At 31.7% G+C, this 16,649-nt stretch overlaps 2 protein-coding genes across 8 annotated transcripts in view; both read left to right on the forward strand.

Moving 5' to 3' along the window:
- The first annotated feature begins 5,419 nt into the window (after positions 1 to 5,419).
- On the forward strand, positions 5,420 to 7,671 carry LOC123266860 (putative ankyrin repeat protein RBE_0220). 3 transcript variants are annotated; one of them, XM_044731301.1, is made up of 2 exons: positions 5,420 to 5,437; positions 6,449 to 7,671. In XM_044731301.1, the coding sequence occupies exon 2, from the start codon at positions 6,462 to 6,464 to the stop codon at positions 7,614 to 7,616; it is 1,155 nt and encodes a 384-aa protein (XP_044587236.1). In that variant the 5' UTR covers positions 5,420 to 5,437; positions 6,449 to 6,461; the 3' UTR covers positions 7,617 to 7,671. The 3 variants fall into 3 exon arrangements, 2 of the variants coding, with proteins under 2 accessions (XP_044587236.1, XP_044587235.1); XM_044731300.1 differs by lacking the exon at positions 5,420 to 5,437 and adding an exon at positions 5,444 to 5,645; XR_006509884.1 differs by lacking the exons at positions 5,420 to 5,437; positions 6,449 to 7,671 and adding exons at positions 5,444 to 5,645; positions 5,776 to 6,011.
- Positions 7,672 to 8,839: 1,168 nt separating this feature from the next.
- LOC123267086 (triple functional domain protein) overlaps positions 8,840 to 16,649 on the forward strand; it is a 31,102-nt gene continuing 23,292 nt past the window's right edge. For 3 of the 5 annotated variants that reach the window (XM_044731581.1, XM_044731584.1, XR_006509960.1), the window contains exons 1-13: positions 8,840 to 9,034; positions 9,814 to 10,090; positions 10,185 to 10,298; positions 10,673 to 10,997; positions 11,084 to 11,742; positions 11,943 to 12,053; positions 12,404 to 12,496; positions 12,928 to 13,106; positions 13,197 to 13,344; positions 13,427 to 13,618; positions 13,697 to 15,163; positions 15,524 to 15,825; positions 15,926 to 16,628. In XM_044731581.1, coding sequence (XP_044587516.1) covers positions 9,839 to 10,090; positions 10,185 to 10,298; positions 10,673 to 10,997; positions 11,084 to 11,742; positions 11,943 to 12,053; positions 12,404 to 12,496; positions 12,928 to 13,106; positions 13,197 to 13,344; positions 13,427 to 13,618; positions 13,697 to 15,163; positions 15,524 to 15,825; positions 15,926 to 16,628 — 4,545 coding nt within the window. In that variant the 5' untranslated portion in view covers positions 8,840 to 9,034; positions 9,814 to 9,838. The remainder of the gene's footprint in view (positions 9,035 to 9,813; positions 10,091 to 10,184; positions 10,299 to 10,672; positions 10,998 to 11,083; positions 11,743 to 11,942; positions 12,054 to 12,403; positions 12,497 to 12,927; positions 13,107 to 13,196; positions 13,345 to 13,426; positions 13,619 to 13,696; positions 15,164 to 15,523; positions 15,826 to 15,925; positions 16,629 to 16,649) is intronic. The other 2 variants (XM_044731582.1, XM_044731583.1) reach the window with 2 other exon arrangements.

Below are 16,649 nucleotides of genomic sequence, written 5' to 3' on the forward strand. Positions count from 1 at the left end.
TATTTAGAATTGAATATATTTTATTAAGTCACTTTGATTTAGTCAGTTATGATGAAATTTACGTGCTAAAATTGTGGTCAAACACAATACACTGTCAAATCTGTTTAAGTACTGGGTACTTTACCTAATACGGATAGCACTTAACAAGTAGACTGTACTCAGGGACTATGCAAATTTAGAAAATTTTTTTCAGATGAGAGTCATGTGAAAATTTTCCAATAGCGTACACTCAGAAGGTGTTGCACCACAAAAACACACCTTAGATTCATGTTATTGATTCGTTTCAGGCTATTTCCAGTCGATACAGACACACTTTTTGGTTGTAACAAAATTTTTTCCCAGATACACTTAAAAAATTTTTGACTTTGCTTACAGCACTTAGAAATTTTTATGAAAATGGGACTTAGAAAAAATTTTTGGTGTAAACTTGGTGTACACTCAGTGTATATACGCCACGTATACACCGTGTATATTTGGTGTATAGCGATCCGCTAGGGTTGTTAACCAAGACTGGCCCAAGTTCTTAAGCCAAAGCAAGCCCTGGCTTATTCACCACTATAGAATTTACTAAAAGAAGTAGATTACAAAATATATTTAGAATTTAATTGTTTAATGTGAAACCAAATTAGTATTAAGAACCCAATTTCAAATAAATTGAATTCTCTGAAATAAAATAGTAAAATTCTACGAAACGGTTAAATTATATTGTATAAAATGAGTAGTTGTTAGTTGAAATTATAAAAAAAGAATTTTTTAATTGTCAATAATTTATTTCAATTTTGATGTAGAGCTAACGCAAGTTTAGACGACTTAACTCTTAATTTAGACCTAACTTTCACTAATTATAGAAATAAAGTGATAATCGCATTTACCCTAACCGAAATTCGAACCCGAGCCGCGCGCTTGCCAGACCGACCACTAACCCCTACGCCGTACGACCGATATAACTCCAGAAATGTTCACGTTCTGTGATAAAATGGGAGTGCTACAGGATGAATTCAATATATCCATCATCTACCACGTAAAACGTCATTGCACCTGCAAAATAATAAATATTGATAATGATTAAGAAAGAATCCTTGATTTCTCCAAAGCACTACCAAAGGTCGACATTATCGACAAACACAGATTGAATGAAGATTACTGGTGGCTGAAAAATGACGCCAAACATATCGATGAGATCCGAAAAAGAACGACATGGAAACAATAACTCCGCCGACTGAATATTGTGTTTTGATGAAAATTATCTCTACTCACGAATTTTTACATTATCAATTAACCATAAATTTGTGAGTATGTAGAGATGAACGTGAGTACAGTTGTAAATGATTACAAATATAAGTGAATAAATTCTTTGTGAATAGAGATGTAACTGAGTTAAAAATTCAGTGAATAGACTTGAAAATGAATACAATTGAAACTGAGCAAAGTTGTAATTGACTACTGTCGAATTTGAGTAAGGTTGTATCTGATTAAAGTTCTACCTGAAAGCTAGTAATATTGAGTAAAGTTGAATCAGAGTAAAGATTTGATTGAATAAAGTAACGACTGAATGAATATGATTTCGAATAAAAATGTAATTGAGTGCAGATGTCGTTGATAGCTGTGAGTAGAGATTTTATGAGTAGACTTGTAACACATCAGCCAAAATCTACTGGTTCGAATCAGCTCAACATTACAGGAAATCTAAGTTTGATGGAACTCTTTAAAACGCCTTTTAGTTTGGTTTCAATCGGTCAAAACGTTCAAAAGTTATAAGCAGTTTACATACAGCCACACACACACACACACTTGGCTTGATAAACACCACCTGAAACTCGCCAAGCACAAAACCGAGATGGTCATCCTGACACGTCAAAAATGGTTCCTAAAACCATTCGCTGTGGACATGGGAGGAACAACATTGACGTCAACAAGGACCCTGCGCTATCTAGGGGTAATGATAGACGAGAAACTATCTTTTCGCGAACACCTTGATAGCGCATGCAGGAAAGCCAGCAAAACGGTATCTAGCCTATCAAGGATCATGGCCAACACAATGGGACCACGAACCAAAAAGAGAAGAGTCCTTTTGGACGCAATCCACTCTGTATTGCTGTACGGAGAGGAAATATGGGCAGACATCCTGAAGCAAAAGATATACCGATGTAAGATAGCAGTGTGGTACAGCGACGAGGCGCTCTCAGGGTTGTCTGCGCCTACCGCACGGTTTCCGAAGCGGCTATTACTGGTCATTGCGGGAGCCTCGTCTATCGACTTACTAGCGTTCGAAAGGACAAGACTCTAAGACGCTGGAATGAACGGTGACAACTCTAAGGAGGCAAGAGCAAAGATTAAGAAGGAAACGCTACACGAGTGGCAGGACCGATGGACACCAGGGGAGACGGGCAGATGGACAGCGCTGATCCCAAACATCAACGTCTCGCTTTTTCGGAAGCACGGGGACACGGACTTCTTCTTCACCCAGCTATAGACAAGACACGGACAGATCAGCGCCTATCTTTTTAATATGGGACTGCACCGCACGCCGACGTGCAAATACTACCCGGATCAAATCGACGACGTCGAACACAAGTTCTTCGAGTGTGTATGGTGGAAGGACTACAGAAGCAACACCGAAGAAATTATACGCACCAAGCTCTCCTCCGCGAGCTTGATGACCTACATGCTCAAACAGGAAGATAACTAGTCAGCTGTCGTAACCTACGCGCAACGCCTTCTAAAAGAAAAAACCGCAGAAAGGGACCAGTGACCAGGAGCAGGCGTCGTGAGACACAACACGGACAGGATTGAAGTAATGCTAACGCAGTTCCGATCCAGTCTTCCCCATAACATCTATGAGGAAAGGAGAGAGGAGGTGTTTTAGTCGATATTGACATCTGAGTCCGACATACCCAGGCCAAACATCTGGTCCTGGCATACATAAATGTATTTTTTGTACATAGATAAAATTTTTAACCTCTACTTTTTTCGAGCTTTACTCAACTATTTAAAAGATAATATGAAAAAATTTTAAGTAAAATCGGCGATGTTAGCCGAGTGGTCAAAGGTGCACGGCCTATAGAGCACTCGAACTAACTCACCGACCAGGTGTGGGTTCGAATCTCAAGCTAGTCTTAGAAACCAACTTGAGATCTGAGGACGAGATTTGACCCTTGCCGCGTAGGTTAAGATTCCACAATCTAAAAAAGGCCCCAACATACCACTTAGTCCGGTCAATTTAGACCAAAAAATGAGAGTGAAGTTACATAAAGTCCCAACAAGCTGAATTTCAGTGAAATTGTTCAAAATATAATTATAAACAATGTCTAGAAGTTCCCCATCATTCCCCTGTAAGGAAAAAATTTAATTCAAGGTCAAAGGTCAAAAAAATGAGTTTTTCGCGATTTTCAGCAAAACGGTAAGTTTTATCATAAAAGTACCTTAAACAAAAATTGTAGATCATAAAATTATCTATAAAAAATGTATCTATACTTTTTTTCTTACGAGCCACCGTTTCTGAGATATAACGATTCAAAAAGTTATAAAAGTTGTTATCGTCATAATATGCATGAGTACGCCACGTATATACATCTAGAGTTGTAATATTTTATATAATATATATATATGTATGTACGGAGCTCCTAAAAAAACTACCTGTTTAGATAAGCATCGATATGCATGTTTCGTTAAAAATACTAAAAATAGAAAACAAGTTCAATTAGCTTGTCTTCCTCCAACCTCAGTTGCTGCTCATCAACATCTTTTTCGAGTACCTATATTACCAAGTTCAAGTGTGGCTTGGTTATCAGCTAGACCCTACAGACTGGGGTTGGAAGTTGGTCAACAATATATTAGAGCCAGTTCAAACTTTACTTCCACCTGCGCCGGAAAAACTGCTGAACACTATTTTTTGCAACTGCAAAAAGGGATGCAGTGCTAAATGTGGTTGCAAAAAAGTCGGACTGTCTTGTTCTTTGGCATGCACAAATTGTCAAGGCCGGTCGTGCTCTAATATTGAATCACAAACAATGGAGGATTCGTTTGACTCCGACGAAGTATCATGCGATACATCGCTATTGACGCAATTTACTTGCATCCAAAATGAAGATGAAGAAGAAGCAGGAGAAGAAGAACAAGAAGAAGATCAAGAAGAAGAACAAGAATTTGAAACTTACGAATAAGACGAATAAACTTCAACACTTTTTTTCATTTACATCGCTTTTATCTTTCCCAATCTTTGAAAATTTCCGTTATTTTGCAATAGTTTTACATTAAACAGGATCACAACTGACCCGTGGAGTAGGCCTACTGGGGAAACCACGTTAAAAAAAACGCGCTAAGTACACTACCTCATAGGTGGCGTGGAAACGTGTGCATATTATGACGATAACAACTTTTATAACTTTTTGAATCGTTATATCTCAGAAACGGTGGCTCGTAAGAAAAAAAGTATAAATACATTTTTTATAGATAATTTTATGATCTACAATTTTTGTTTAAGGTACTTTTATGATAAAACTTACCGTTTTGCTGAAAATCGCGAAAAACTCATTTTTTTGACCTTTGACCTTGAATTAAATTTTTTCCTTACAGGGGAATGATGGGGAACTTCTAGACATTGTTTATAATTATGTTTTGAACAATTTCACTGAAATTCAGCTTGTTGGGACTTTATGTAACTTCAAATGTCTAAATTGACCGGACTAACTCCCAACAGTTAAAGTCGGCGATATGACCACAGCAGTTAAAACCGACTCTAAATAAAAATTAATTTAAAAAAAAAAAAAAAAAATTTAAGTAAATTTCGACATGAGAACTAATGCAATAGATAGATTTCTTTGAAATCTACCTAAAAGTAAAATAATATTAACGAGAAGTACTATGTAAAGGTAATATATTACAAGTTCAAACCAAATTACGCACGTGACTGATTGACGTGACATCTAAAATAAAGAATTAAACTAGAATTCAATTTGCGCGCGCAAACGCGCGCCTGAATATAGAGTTTGCATATATTTTCATGCTTACGATGTATTCGACCAATCACATCACGAATAAATTGGTTTCATATACATATCATCTCTATTTTAATATTAAAAATTTTATCATAGGATTCAATATGACTACTCAAGTAGGAAGTATTAGGATAATATACTAAGAACATAAATTAAAAATTACTGACCAACATAGTCTTGTAATCTAACAGGTGACACTACCTGTCAGCAAAACGCTAATTTCAAATACTTTAATGTGGTATTTTCAAAATATTTTAATAACAAAGTCATAAAATTAATTAAAATTGTAGTCCTTAAATCGTTCTGCATATCTTTGAACTAATTGTTTTTAAATATTTATACTATTGTTTTATATATCATAAAATAAGCGTCGTATGCAATTGATTTTTTTAATACATTTTTAATCATTGCGCATGCGCCAGGGGTTAGCCGTAGAAAAGGTATGATGAGTGATTATTTTTTTTCTCATTACTTCTTGTAAAAATTTTGTACTCCGGTAATAAAGCTTTCACAAAAGTTAACAGTTATATGGCTGTCAGTTTTTTTTCGGAAATTCTATTTTATTTCATTTTATAATTTATTTGAGACGTAATTAGAAACAAAATTTCTAGAAGTCAATTTAAGTACTGTCCAGCCTTAAAAAATATTGTAAGCTCAATTTAATTCGATTTATAATAATAATAATAATAGTAATAACAATAACTTATTGACCAGTTTATTTATATTATCAACGAAGTTTTTAAGATTAAATACTTTCATAGATTTTGATTTGTTTAAGGATGATCCTTGTCTTCTGATGGTCTTGCAGATAAATGGGAACTAGTTAAAATTTATTCTATATCATTCATTAATATCAAATGTTTTTATAAAATTATTATTTTGGAAAAACAATTAGAATAAAAAAAGATCAATTTTTAAAAACCACCGATATTTAACGTGCATAACTAGTTGACAAATTTTAATATATAATAAAATTAAAATTTAATTAATCAACTTATTTATTATAAATTTTTCGTAGTGTCATAAAACATAAAAAATTTTTAAAAATCAATTTTGATACAAAAACAATTTGGAAAAATTCAATTTTCGTTCAAATATACATTTTTTAGTAATTATTTAGTTGATTAAAAATCTAAAAACATAAATTATACAACGAAACGCAAGTTTTACTTAAAACCCAAGCGTTTCAAAAAAAAAATGTTGACGTTTTGGTAGATTTTACTCAACAAAAAGTCAAAAGTAGTTGCTAATAGCCAAATAGTTGATGCGACTTTAAACAACTAAATTAAAAAAAAAATAACAATAATAATAATAATCGTCAACCAAATATTTACAAAAAAAAATTCTTGCCGCTTGAGAAATGACAAAATTGACATTTACTGAAAAAATATATCAATAATACTGGCAAGTTACTACTTTTTTATTAATCGAAAAAAATTTTTTTTTTTTAGCATTTCTTAAAATATGGATAACCTTACTTTAGATCTAAACAGTGTTGACCATAAAACAGTTGAAAATTTTTTAAATAAAGGATTAGATATTGATTGTTGTGGAATATATAAAAAACTTTGTCATTCACCTCTGATGGCTGCTGTCAAGGAAAACAATGTTGAGTTGGTGAAATTTATTTTAAGTAGAGGCGCCGATCCAAACAAATTAATTCCATGTCACGCTACATATGCTATGACTGCTTTACATGCAGCTATTTTTACGGAGAATATTGATATAAAAATTATTCAATATCTACTTGATTATGGTGTTGATGTGAATTATCCCGCTATTGATAGAGAAAAAGGACATGAAGTATACTCGTCACCTTTGCAGTACGCGGTACACAGTCAAGATGAAAAAATAGTCAGTTTGCTTTTGAGTAAAAATGCAGACGTTAATTTTAAGTCTAAAAATGATGGTACAGCACTTCACATTGCTTGTAGTAATGAAATTTCAAATATTGTTCGCTATCTATTAGAATATGGAGCTGATGTCGATGTTGTATCTGATGACAACTTAACAAAAGGTCAAACGCCTCTATTTGTAGCTATTTCTTGGAATCAAACAGAAGCAGTAAAACTACTATTAGATAATGATGCTAACATCAATATTACAAACTTTAATGGTAAATCTGTGCTAAAGTTACTAAATGAAAATACCGATGAAAAAATTAATGTGATGGTAAAGCAGCATGTAGTTAAATTAATGGCTGCAAATTATTATGTAGATACAAATATTTCACAAGAAGTTGTGAACGACAATACTTTAATCGATTTTCATAATATATGTATCAATGAAATAGACAAAATGAAAAGAGAAAAAATTTATGGAACGAGCGTTGTGTATCATCATATCATGATTAAGAGTATTCATAAATTATCCCTATTTGCAAAAAACGAAAGAATCAAATCAGGGCTTTCAGATCCTGTGAAACTTGAAAATATTTTTCCTCATTATGCCTTTATATTAATCAATCGTTTTAAAAAAGGACTTGAAAGAAGAAAATTATTAGATAAAGCTGAAAAATTTATTTTTGATTTTTTCATGAATGAACTTCCCAATACTTTTATCAGACAATTATTTTTTTATTTTAGTAATAGAGATTTAGAAATACTTAGTATAGTGTAACTGTTGTACAGACATATTTGATAAATAAAAATTTTATTATTACAGTCAAAAAAAATATATGGGGCTAGTTTTTTTCTTATATCATATCTAAAAAAATGCAAAAATATTTCATTTACATGTCCATCCAATATTTTGAGGATATATGTATGCGAAGCTCCATATCATTTTTTAAATTCAACCTTCAAATAAAAAAAATTCTATTTGTTAATATTTTTCTGAAATCTATTTTTTGTACTTAGAAAAGTGAATGTGGAAAAACAAATTCATAATTCATCTAAAATTATGATTCTATTTACTCTTGTATTTTTATTTTAAACTAAATATGTTTTTGGATTAATGACTTTCAGTTTTTTTACTAAAAATTTTTTAAATAACTCTAGAAACTTTATTTTCATGTAATCAAACTCGTTTTGGAAAATTATATAGATCATTCTACGCCAAATCAACCACTTTTGAACCTGAGTCTTTTCGATTATTCGCGAAAGCAAATTCTTAATTTTCAAAACCCCATGGTTAAAAATAGTTCAAAAGGCTCTTTTTATTTATTTTCTTTTTTCTTGAACCTAGTTTCTGGATATTATTTTTCTAATTAAACGTCTTAAATAAATTTTGAAATAAATTTTTTGAAAAATAACATGACTAACTACTGCAGTTTTTCAATAATTCATCTAACAATTTTTTCAAAAAATAATTAAAAAAATAAAATTTCAGAAAATTCATTTACTACGGCCAATCCTTAAAATTTATTTTTTTTTAAATAAGTGTTTAAATTCTTTTTAATTATCCAAGCGTCATAAAAAAAAAATATTGACAAAGATTAATAAATTTTCAACTTCAATTCAACAAAACATTAGCAAAAAAATTTTTGTTCCGCTTGGGTAAATTAAATAAGTTTTTAAAAAAGTACAGAATAATTTAGTTTAAAAACGACAGATTTTTTTTATCTTCAGATTTTTAAAACGAATAATATTAAAGTTTGTTATTTAATAAATAATAAAAGTAATTGCTATTGTTTTCATTGTTGATGAATGATATTAAAAACCAAATACTTAAAATAATATAAAATTACAAACACATGAAAACAACGATATGGCTGTAAACAGACTGTAGCTAATATCGGAATATGGACTTCTGTGGAATGCATGTATATTTAGATGACAAAATAGCCCGTGCTCAGTGCTGTTGCTGGTGTTGAAATAACGAACCACCAACCGCAACTGTTTACAGTTGGCAGTGGGAGTTGGAGTCTCGGAGAAGATGGCAGAAGATAATATTCTCCTCGCGTTGCTTGCATGACTTTACGCCGCTAATGGAACAATATGAACCGTGACGTTATTTATTCTGACTATCTGAGTGTTTTACATCACCACTCTAAGATCTGCAAATGTACTAGCACTTTGAGGATTAGATTTACTCAGGTAAAAACAACATTCTTTACTCCCACGCAATTGTTTTTTTTTCATCATACCAGAAGGGAAAAAAGGGTGATTTTGACAATTTATGGCTCATCACTAACGCCTGGTATTATTATATTTTTAACTGTCATCTAACGTTATTGAAAGAAAGTGCTATTGACGTCGTGTTATTTTATAAATGTTTCCATTAAAAAAATCTTACTAACTTTTTTTAATTTTTGTGTTTTTTTTAGACGTGTTAAAAATGAGGGTTGTAGGCGCGTGCACACGCTCTCTTTTCTTCATGGTCAGAGATTGATTTGCGGCTAGTTTAGTTATATACGTTCAATAAAAATATTGTTTTTTTTTAAAAAAAAAACTTCGTAATATTCCTTATCATTATCAAATTTTTCGATTAAAATTGTTTAGAAAAAGAAAATTTTATTTTTTTTTTTAATATTAATCATGAGTACATTTAAAAAAAAAAAATAAAAACATTGATTCGTAAGTAATCTCAGTGATACTATTTATTATAACGTACTCTTAATATATTTGTCCGTACGTTTAATTAAACTCAATAAGATCACTGCAAATCCCTAACCACAATAATATTCAACATGAATAAAACTTGTTATTGCATTCTATTATTTATTAAGATAATATTTTGACATTACTGATTTTTTAAAATCTCGTTTTTAATAAGAAAAATAACACACTATTGAATTTTTTTCTTAGAAACAAAGAATTAACAATGTGTCAACGGTTATATTATTTCTATTTCGAATTTTTTGTTTTTTCTTTAGACAATACTTTAAAAAAATCTAAAAAATGGACGGAACGCGTGCCTCAGAGGTTTTACCTTTACTAGAAGAACGCCTGGCAATATTACCAGGTGGACGTGATCGCCGAGGTGGTCCTCTTTTATTATTTCCTACAACATCAAGGAGAGAACGTACTAAGTCAGAAGATTATCGTCGCTTACTCCAGTATCTTTTTGCTATTTCTAATGATGAAGCTCGCTTTACGGTTATTGTTGACATGCGAGGAGGAACTTGGGACTCTGTAAAACCGATATTAAAGGTAAATATATATTAATTAAATCAAACAACAAGTATGAAATTAAATTAAAATTTACTAAGTTTCTTCATTGATATTTTTATTATTTTTGTTATAGGTTCTACACGAGTACTTTCATCGCTCCGTTCAAGTTGCATATATTATAAAACCAGATAACTTTTGGCAGAAGCAACGAACTTCTTTGGCAAAACAGAAGAAGTACAACTTTGAGGTAAATGGAACAATCAATAGAAATGTTCATTTGAATACAGATTTAGTATATAGCGATAACACCAGAACTGTTGGCAAAATTCGCTGTCCTACTTTGGACACGATATTGTCGCAGTAGCGTTTATTGAATGCATCCAACCAGTAAAATCCTAGGCTGTTCATTTGTGCTACAAAATGTGCACTCAGACACGAGAAGATTATTGTGGCAAAAACTTGACCTTCTAAAAAATCGATTTCTGCTGCTACCACTGCTTTTATATTTTTAATAATCTTTTTTAAATTCTATTTTTCATTTTTTATAATAATAACAATCAACAAAACCAACCACAAAGATATTGTATATCGTTACAGTATAAATTTTTATATCGTTTTCAGGTAAACACAATAAGCTTGGAAGCACTGACAACAGTCATTGATCCATCTCAATTAACCGCAGACTTGAATGGATCTTTCCAATATGACCATGCTCAATGGATCAATACACGTTTGGCTGTAGAAGATTTTACTTGGCAAGCTGCAGATTTACTTGATCGTTTGGATGATCTTCAAGAAGATCTTAGTCGCAATGATTTTGCGGACGACGTAAGTGGTGCTAAACATGGTATGGATCTTCACAATGAAATGAGAAAAAAGATAATGAAAATACCAGTTGAAGAAGTTGAAGTTGTAGGCCAACGATTATTGCAGCGATTCAATCAAGGTATGTAAAATATACTTTTTTTTTTTTAATTAATTAATTAATGAAATATGACAGTAAATTTTAAATTATAAATATTCATGAATAAGGTATAAGCGGTACGTCAAGTGATAGTGGTAGCATTGAAGGAGGAGCATCAGGTAGTGTCGATTCTGATGGCTGTGCACTGGCAACTTTAGTCATTCAGCATTTGGATTCCGTTCATGCGGCACAACAGCATCTACTTCAACTTTGGCATATTAAGAAAACAAAATTAGATCATTGTTTACAACTTCGGATGTTCGAACAAGATTGTGAATCAATGTTTGAGTGGATTTGTCGCCATAGAGAAATTTTTCTTGCCAATTACGTTGAGATTGGTCGATCTTTTCAACTAGCAAAGAATCTTCAAGAAGAGCATAAACATTTTACAATGAGTTCAATGAATGTTTATGTTACTATAAACAAAATATTAACAACAGCAGGAAGACTTATAGAAATGAAACACTATGCTACCTTGCATGTGAGAGCTGTAGCTAGTCGTTTAGATCGTGCTTGGAAAGAATTCGCTGCTGGACTTGATGAACGTACTGCTGTTCTTAGTCTTAGTGTTGCTTTTCATCACAAGGCCGAACAGTACGTTGACAGCGTAGCAGGATGGAGTCAAGCATGCGAGTCGACAAATCTACCCAACGAAATTGCAGTCCTTGAATCTCATATACGACAACATCAAACACTATATGAAGCCATGTGTCAAGCATATACTGAGGTATGTTTTTTTACTTAGTTCATTTTATTTTTTACATATAATTTTAAATATATATATATATATATATATATATTTTTTTTATATTATTATACTTAATAATAAACTTGATAAAAATAGTGGGTGATAAAATTCAGATTTCGTTTTGCTGAGAATAGTAAATTTTTTTATTCTTTTTATTAAAACAAAAAAATATTTAACAGGTTTACAATGCATATCAGGCCCTTTTGAGTGGTCTAGGTACTATGCTACAAGTTTGTCACAGCTCAAGTTCCACTGGGGTCATCAACAATGAGATTTTTCCCAGCGAATATGTACGCTATATTTTGTATTTTATAAATTTTTACAGCCAATGACAAAACCAAATGATTGCTTGGTGACTGGGCGAAGAATAACATTCATTATTATTTCATTCTTTTCAGGGATATTACTAATTTAAACAATGGTGACGTGATTACATAATGTAATATAGTGACATTCTCTTTTCTTAATTTGATTATAATAATAATAATAGCAATAGTCATCAATTATATAATAATATTAATAATTACAATAATATATTTAAAAGTGGTTATTAAAATTATTTCTAAGGTGAAGGTAACTAAATCATCGAATAGATTTTAACATTCTCCTAAAATTGGCTTTGGCTTGTAATATTGTTTAGGTACACAGTACCAGTAAGAAGCTTCTTTATCAACTGGATCATCTTGTTCAAGTCTGTAATCAGCCTCAAGGGATTGACCACAACAGAAAACATGTATGTTCATGACTTGCTCTTTTAGTATATATATATATATATATATATATACACACATATATGTCTATTATTTTTTTTTCTATTTTATTTCTCTCGCTTATCAATGCAATGTCACTTTAACTCACCAAACTATTAATTATTTTTTTAAAGTTTTTTAGCATCATTTCAAATTAATATATTGCACATATGAATTGCATGACTTGACTAAATACAGCATGATGTGTAAAAAATTTAGCAGTTCAATAATATGTTATAAAATTTGATTCAGAATTATTTGAATAATTAACCATATGCTTGAAGTATTTTTACTTTTAAGCTGAAATTAAATTTATTAATTATATTATTGCACTACTTTAAATGGTAGCTTCTAAATTTTACTAATAATTACGATGTGGTTCAGTAAATAAATTATAATAATTTAATTTGATTAGAGTCAAGATGGCCATGGAATAGACAATCGTGGTGGAATGAGTGGAAATCCAGCTGCGGATTACAGTGAGGGTGCGTCACATGTGCTTGCGGTTATTCATCGAATTTTAAGCCATCATAGAGCTCTGGAAGCTCGATGGCATGCTCGCAAAGTCAAATTACATCAACGACTTGCTTTAAGGTATATAAGTCATTTAGATTTTATATTATATGCTACAAATTTTTATAAGATTATTGAGAAATAATTTTTTTTTTTCTCACTTTTTTTTAGATTATTTCAAGAAGATGTAAAACAAGTATTAGATTGGTTAACAAATCATGGTGAAGTTTTTATCAGAAAAAATACTGGAGTAGGAAGAAATCTGCAAAAAGCCAGAGTTTATCAAAAAAGTCATGAACACTTCGAAAATGTTGCTCAGGTAAATGACAACGAAGTTAATTAATTCATAAAGTTTAATTTTTATATCTTAATAAACGAAACTTGAAAATTTTTTTATTTAGAATACTTATACTAATGCAACTAAATTACTCACTGCTGCTGAAGAACTTGCGCATACTGGAGAATGTGCAGCTGATGAAATATACTCAGTAGCTCAAGAATTAGAACGACATGTGAGTAATTTTGCAACAAGGGTTGAGCAAAGGCGTCGTCGTTTACACCTAGCTGTTATATTTTATACTCATGAAAAAGAAGTAAGTGCAAAATATGATATTCTTTACAATTCTTAAAAAATATAATTATTTATTTATTATTTTTTTAACTTACTTTAGTTAAGCGGTTGGGTAGATGAATTACGCCAAGAGTTACAACAAGATGAAGTTGCAGAAAATTTAGAAACAGCAGAAAGACTTTTAGATCAATGTGCGCAGCACAGATCATCTTGTCTTGAAGCTTGTACTTCAACAATAGCACAAGGCGAGGCTCTCTTACAAGAACTTCGAGATTCGACTGAAACTTCAGATACAACTGGATCAGTAAGCGCAGTAGAAGCAGCTCTTGATCGACTTGCATTATTACGTCAAGAATTTGAGGAACTTTGGGCAACTCGTAAATTACGATTAGAACTTTGTTTACGTTTGCGCATGTTTGAGAGGGATGCGCTTGAAGCAAGTGGACAACTTGAAATGTGGGCTCAGGAGCTTCGAGGACCACCGAGAGAAGGTTCGCCTGAACAATTGCTTCGTGTTCACAATGATGGAGTGGCTCATATGCAAAATACTGCATTTCAAGTTTTACAACAGGGTCAAGAACTTGCTCAAGTTTTAGATCAAGCTGGAGTTTGTATTATGGCTGATGGTCAACATACCGCAACTGCTAGAGTTCAAGTTCTTTTAGAATTTTTAAACGAACGAGAAATGGATGCTGAAGATTTAGCGGAGATCCGACGAGTACGATTAGAACAAGCTGCTCAGTTAGTACAGCTTCAAAGTGATGCTCAGCATGTTGCTAATTGGATCAGAAATGGTGAAGCTATGCTCTTGGCATCACTCAGAGTTCCAGAAAATCTATCAGATGCAGAACAGTTACGCTTAGAACATGAACAATTTCAAGTAGCTATTGAAAAAACACACACTTCGGCTGTTCAAGTTAAACATAGAGCAGATGCATTAGTTGGTGCTAATCACTATGATCCTAAAAGTATTCGCGAAGTTGCTGAAGACGTAACAAAACGATGGCAACAACTTGTTACTTGTGCTGAAGAGCGACATAAACTTGTGACTGCTAGCATTAATTTTTATAAGACAGCTGAACAAGTAAGATCTGTACTAGACAGTTTGGAACGTGAGTATCGTCGTGATGAAGATTGGTGTTTTGGTGGAGAAAAAGGTAATCAAGTACCAACGCTTGTTGGTAAACATCAAGAACAAAAAGAAGCTTTTCTTAAAGCTTGTACACTTGTACGACGAACAGCTGAAACATTTTTGAAGTATACCAATAGAAGCTTACAATTTTATAGCTATAAAACTACCAGTGGTGGATCTGAAAATAAAGTTAAAAATATTCTTGAAGAATTATTGAGCAAAGAAAATAAAGTATTAGAACATTGGACACAACGTAAAAAACGGCTTGATCATTGTCATCAATATGTTCTATTTGAACGTAGTGCTAAACAAGCTTTAGAATGGATCCGTGAAACTGGTGAATTGTACTTAGCTACACACACAAATGTTGGAAAAAATCGTCTAGAAAATGAACAACTACTTCAAGAACATAACGAATTTAAAGGTGCAGCAAAAGTAAGTGTTATCATTTTATACTTTGTAATATTTATGATATAGTAATTTAGATATAGTTTATTCAATCACGACATATTTATCTAATTTTTTAAATATTATAATTTGAAACAAAAGATTAAGGGCCAGTTTTTCAATCTAGAATAAAATTTTATCCAATGATGAAATATATCTATATATTTCATGTATATAAATATACTGGCAATAATAGTTATATTTTTATCCTGGATTGAAAAATTGGTCCTAAGAAAATAACTATGATAATAATCTTACTAAGTATTTATTAGCATTTTGTGTTTATACTATAGATATTTAGTATACAGTACATAATGTTATTTAATATTGGTATTAACGTACTTATAGGAAACAAGAGAACGAGTAAAATTATTAATACAATTGGCCGACAATTTAGTTGAAAAAGGTCACGCTCACGCCACAGCCATAAAACAATCTGTTGCTGAAGTTGATCAGCGTTATAAAGATTTCAGTATGCGCATGGATTGTTACAAAACACAAATTGAAGATGACTTAGGAATACAATCTGATGATGGTCAAAAAGATTTATCAATAGATCGTAATTCAGATCCATTACTTGAAGAAAAAATCAAAGGAAAAGATTTAAAAGAATTGAATGAAGAAAAACGACGTTCTGCTAGAAGAAAAGAGTATGTTTTCACTGATTTTTTATTATTAACTATGATAATAATTAAGAATTAAAATATATTACTAATTTGAGTACTAAAAATGAATATTATTTTATTTTAGATTCATTATGGCTGAATTATTGCAAACTGAACGGACTTACGTCAAAGATTTAGAGACGTGTATTCGATGTTTCTTGGAAGAAACACGAAATGGACGTGGTAATGTCCCACCAGGATTACAAAGTCGTGAATCAATAATATTTAGTAATATGGAAGAGATTTATCAGTTTCATAGTGATATATTTTTACGTGAACTCGAAAAATATGAAACAATGCCAGAGGATGTTGGTCATTGTTTTGTTACTTGGGCTGCTAAATTTGATATGTACGTTACATATTGTAAAAATAAACCAGAAAGTAATCAATTGTTGGTGGCTCACGGAGGGGTTTGGTTTGAGGATTTACAAAGAAAACATCGCGTTGAGCATCCAATAGCTGCATATCTTATAAAACCTGTACAGCGAATCACTAAATATCAGTTACTGCTTAAAGATTTGCAAGCTTGTTGTCAAGAAGGACAGGGTGAAATAAAAGATGGACTTGAAGTTATGTTAAATGTGCCTAAAAAAGCAAATGATGCCTTACATTTAAGTTTACTTGAAGGCTGCGATGTTAGAATCGATGCACTGGGGGATGTAGTTTTACAAGATTCTTTTACTGTTTGGGATCCCAAACAACTTATACGAAAAGGCAGAGATCGTCATATTTTTCTTTTTGAATTATACCTCCTTTTCAGTAAAGAAGTTAAAGATTCTACAGGAAAGGTAAACAATTATTTTTTATTT

The sequence above is a fragment of the Cotesia glomerata genome, linkage group LG6, assembly GCF_020080835.1.
Source record: "Cotesia glomerata isolate CgM1 linkage group LG6, MPM_Cglom_v2.3, whole genome shotgun sequence".
Lineage (NCBI taxonomy): Eukaryota > Metazoa > Arthropoda > Insecta > Hymenoptera > Braconidae > Cotesia > Cotesia glomerata.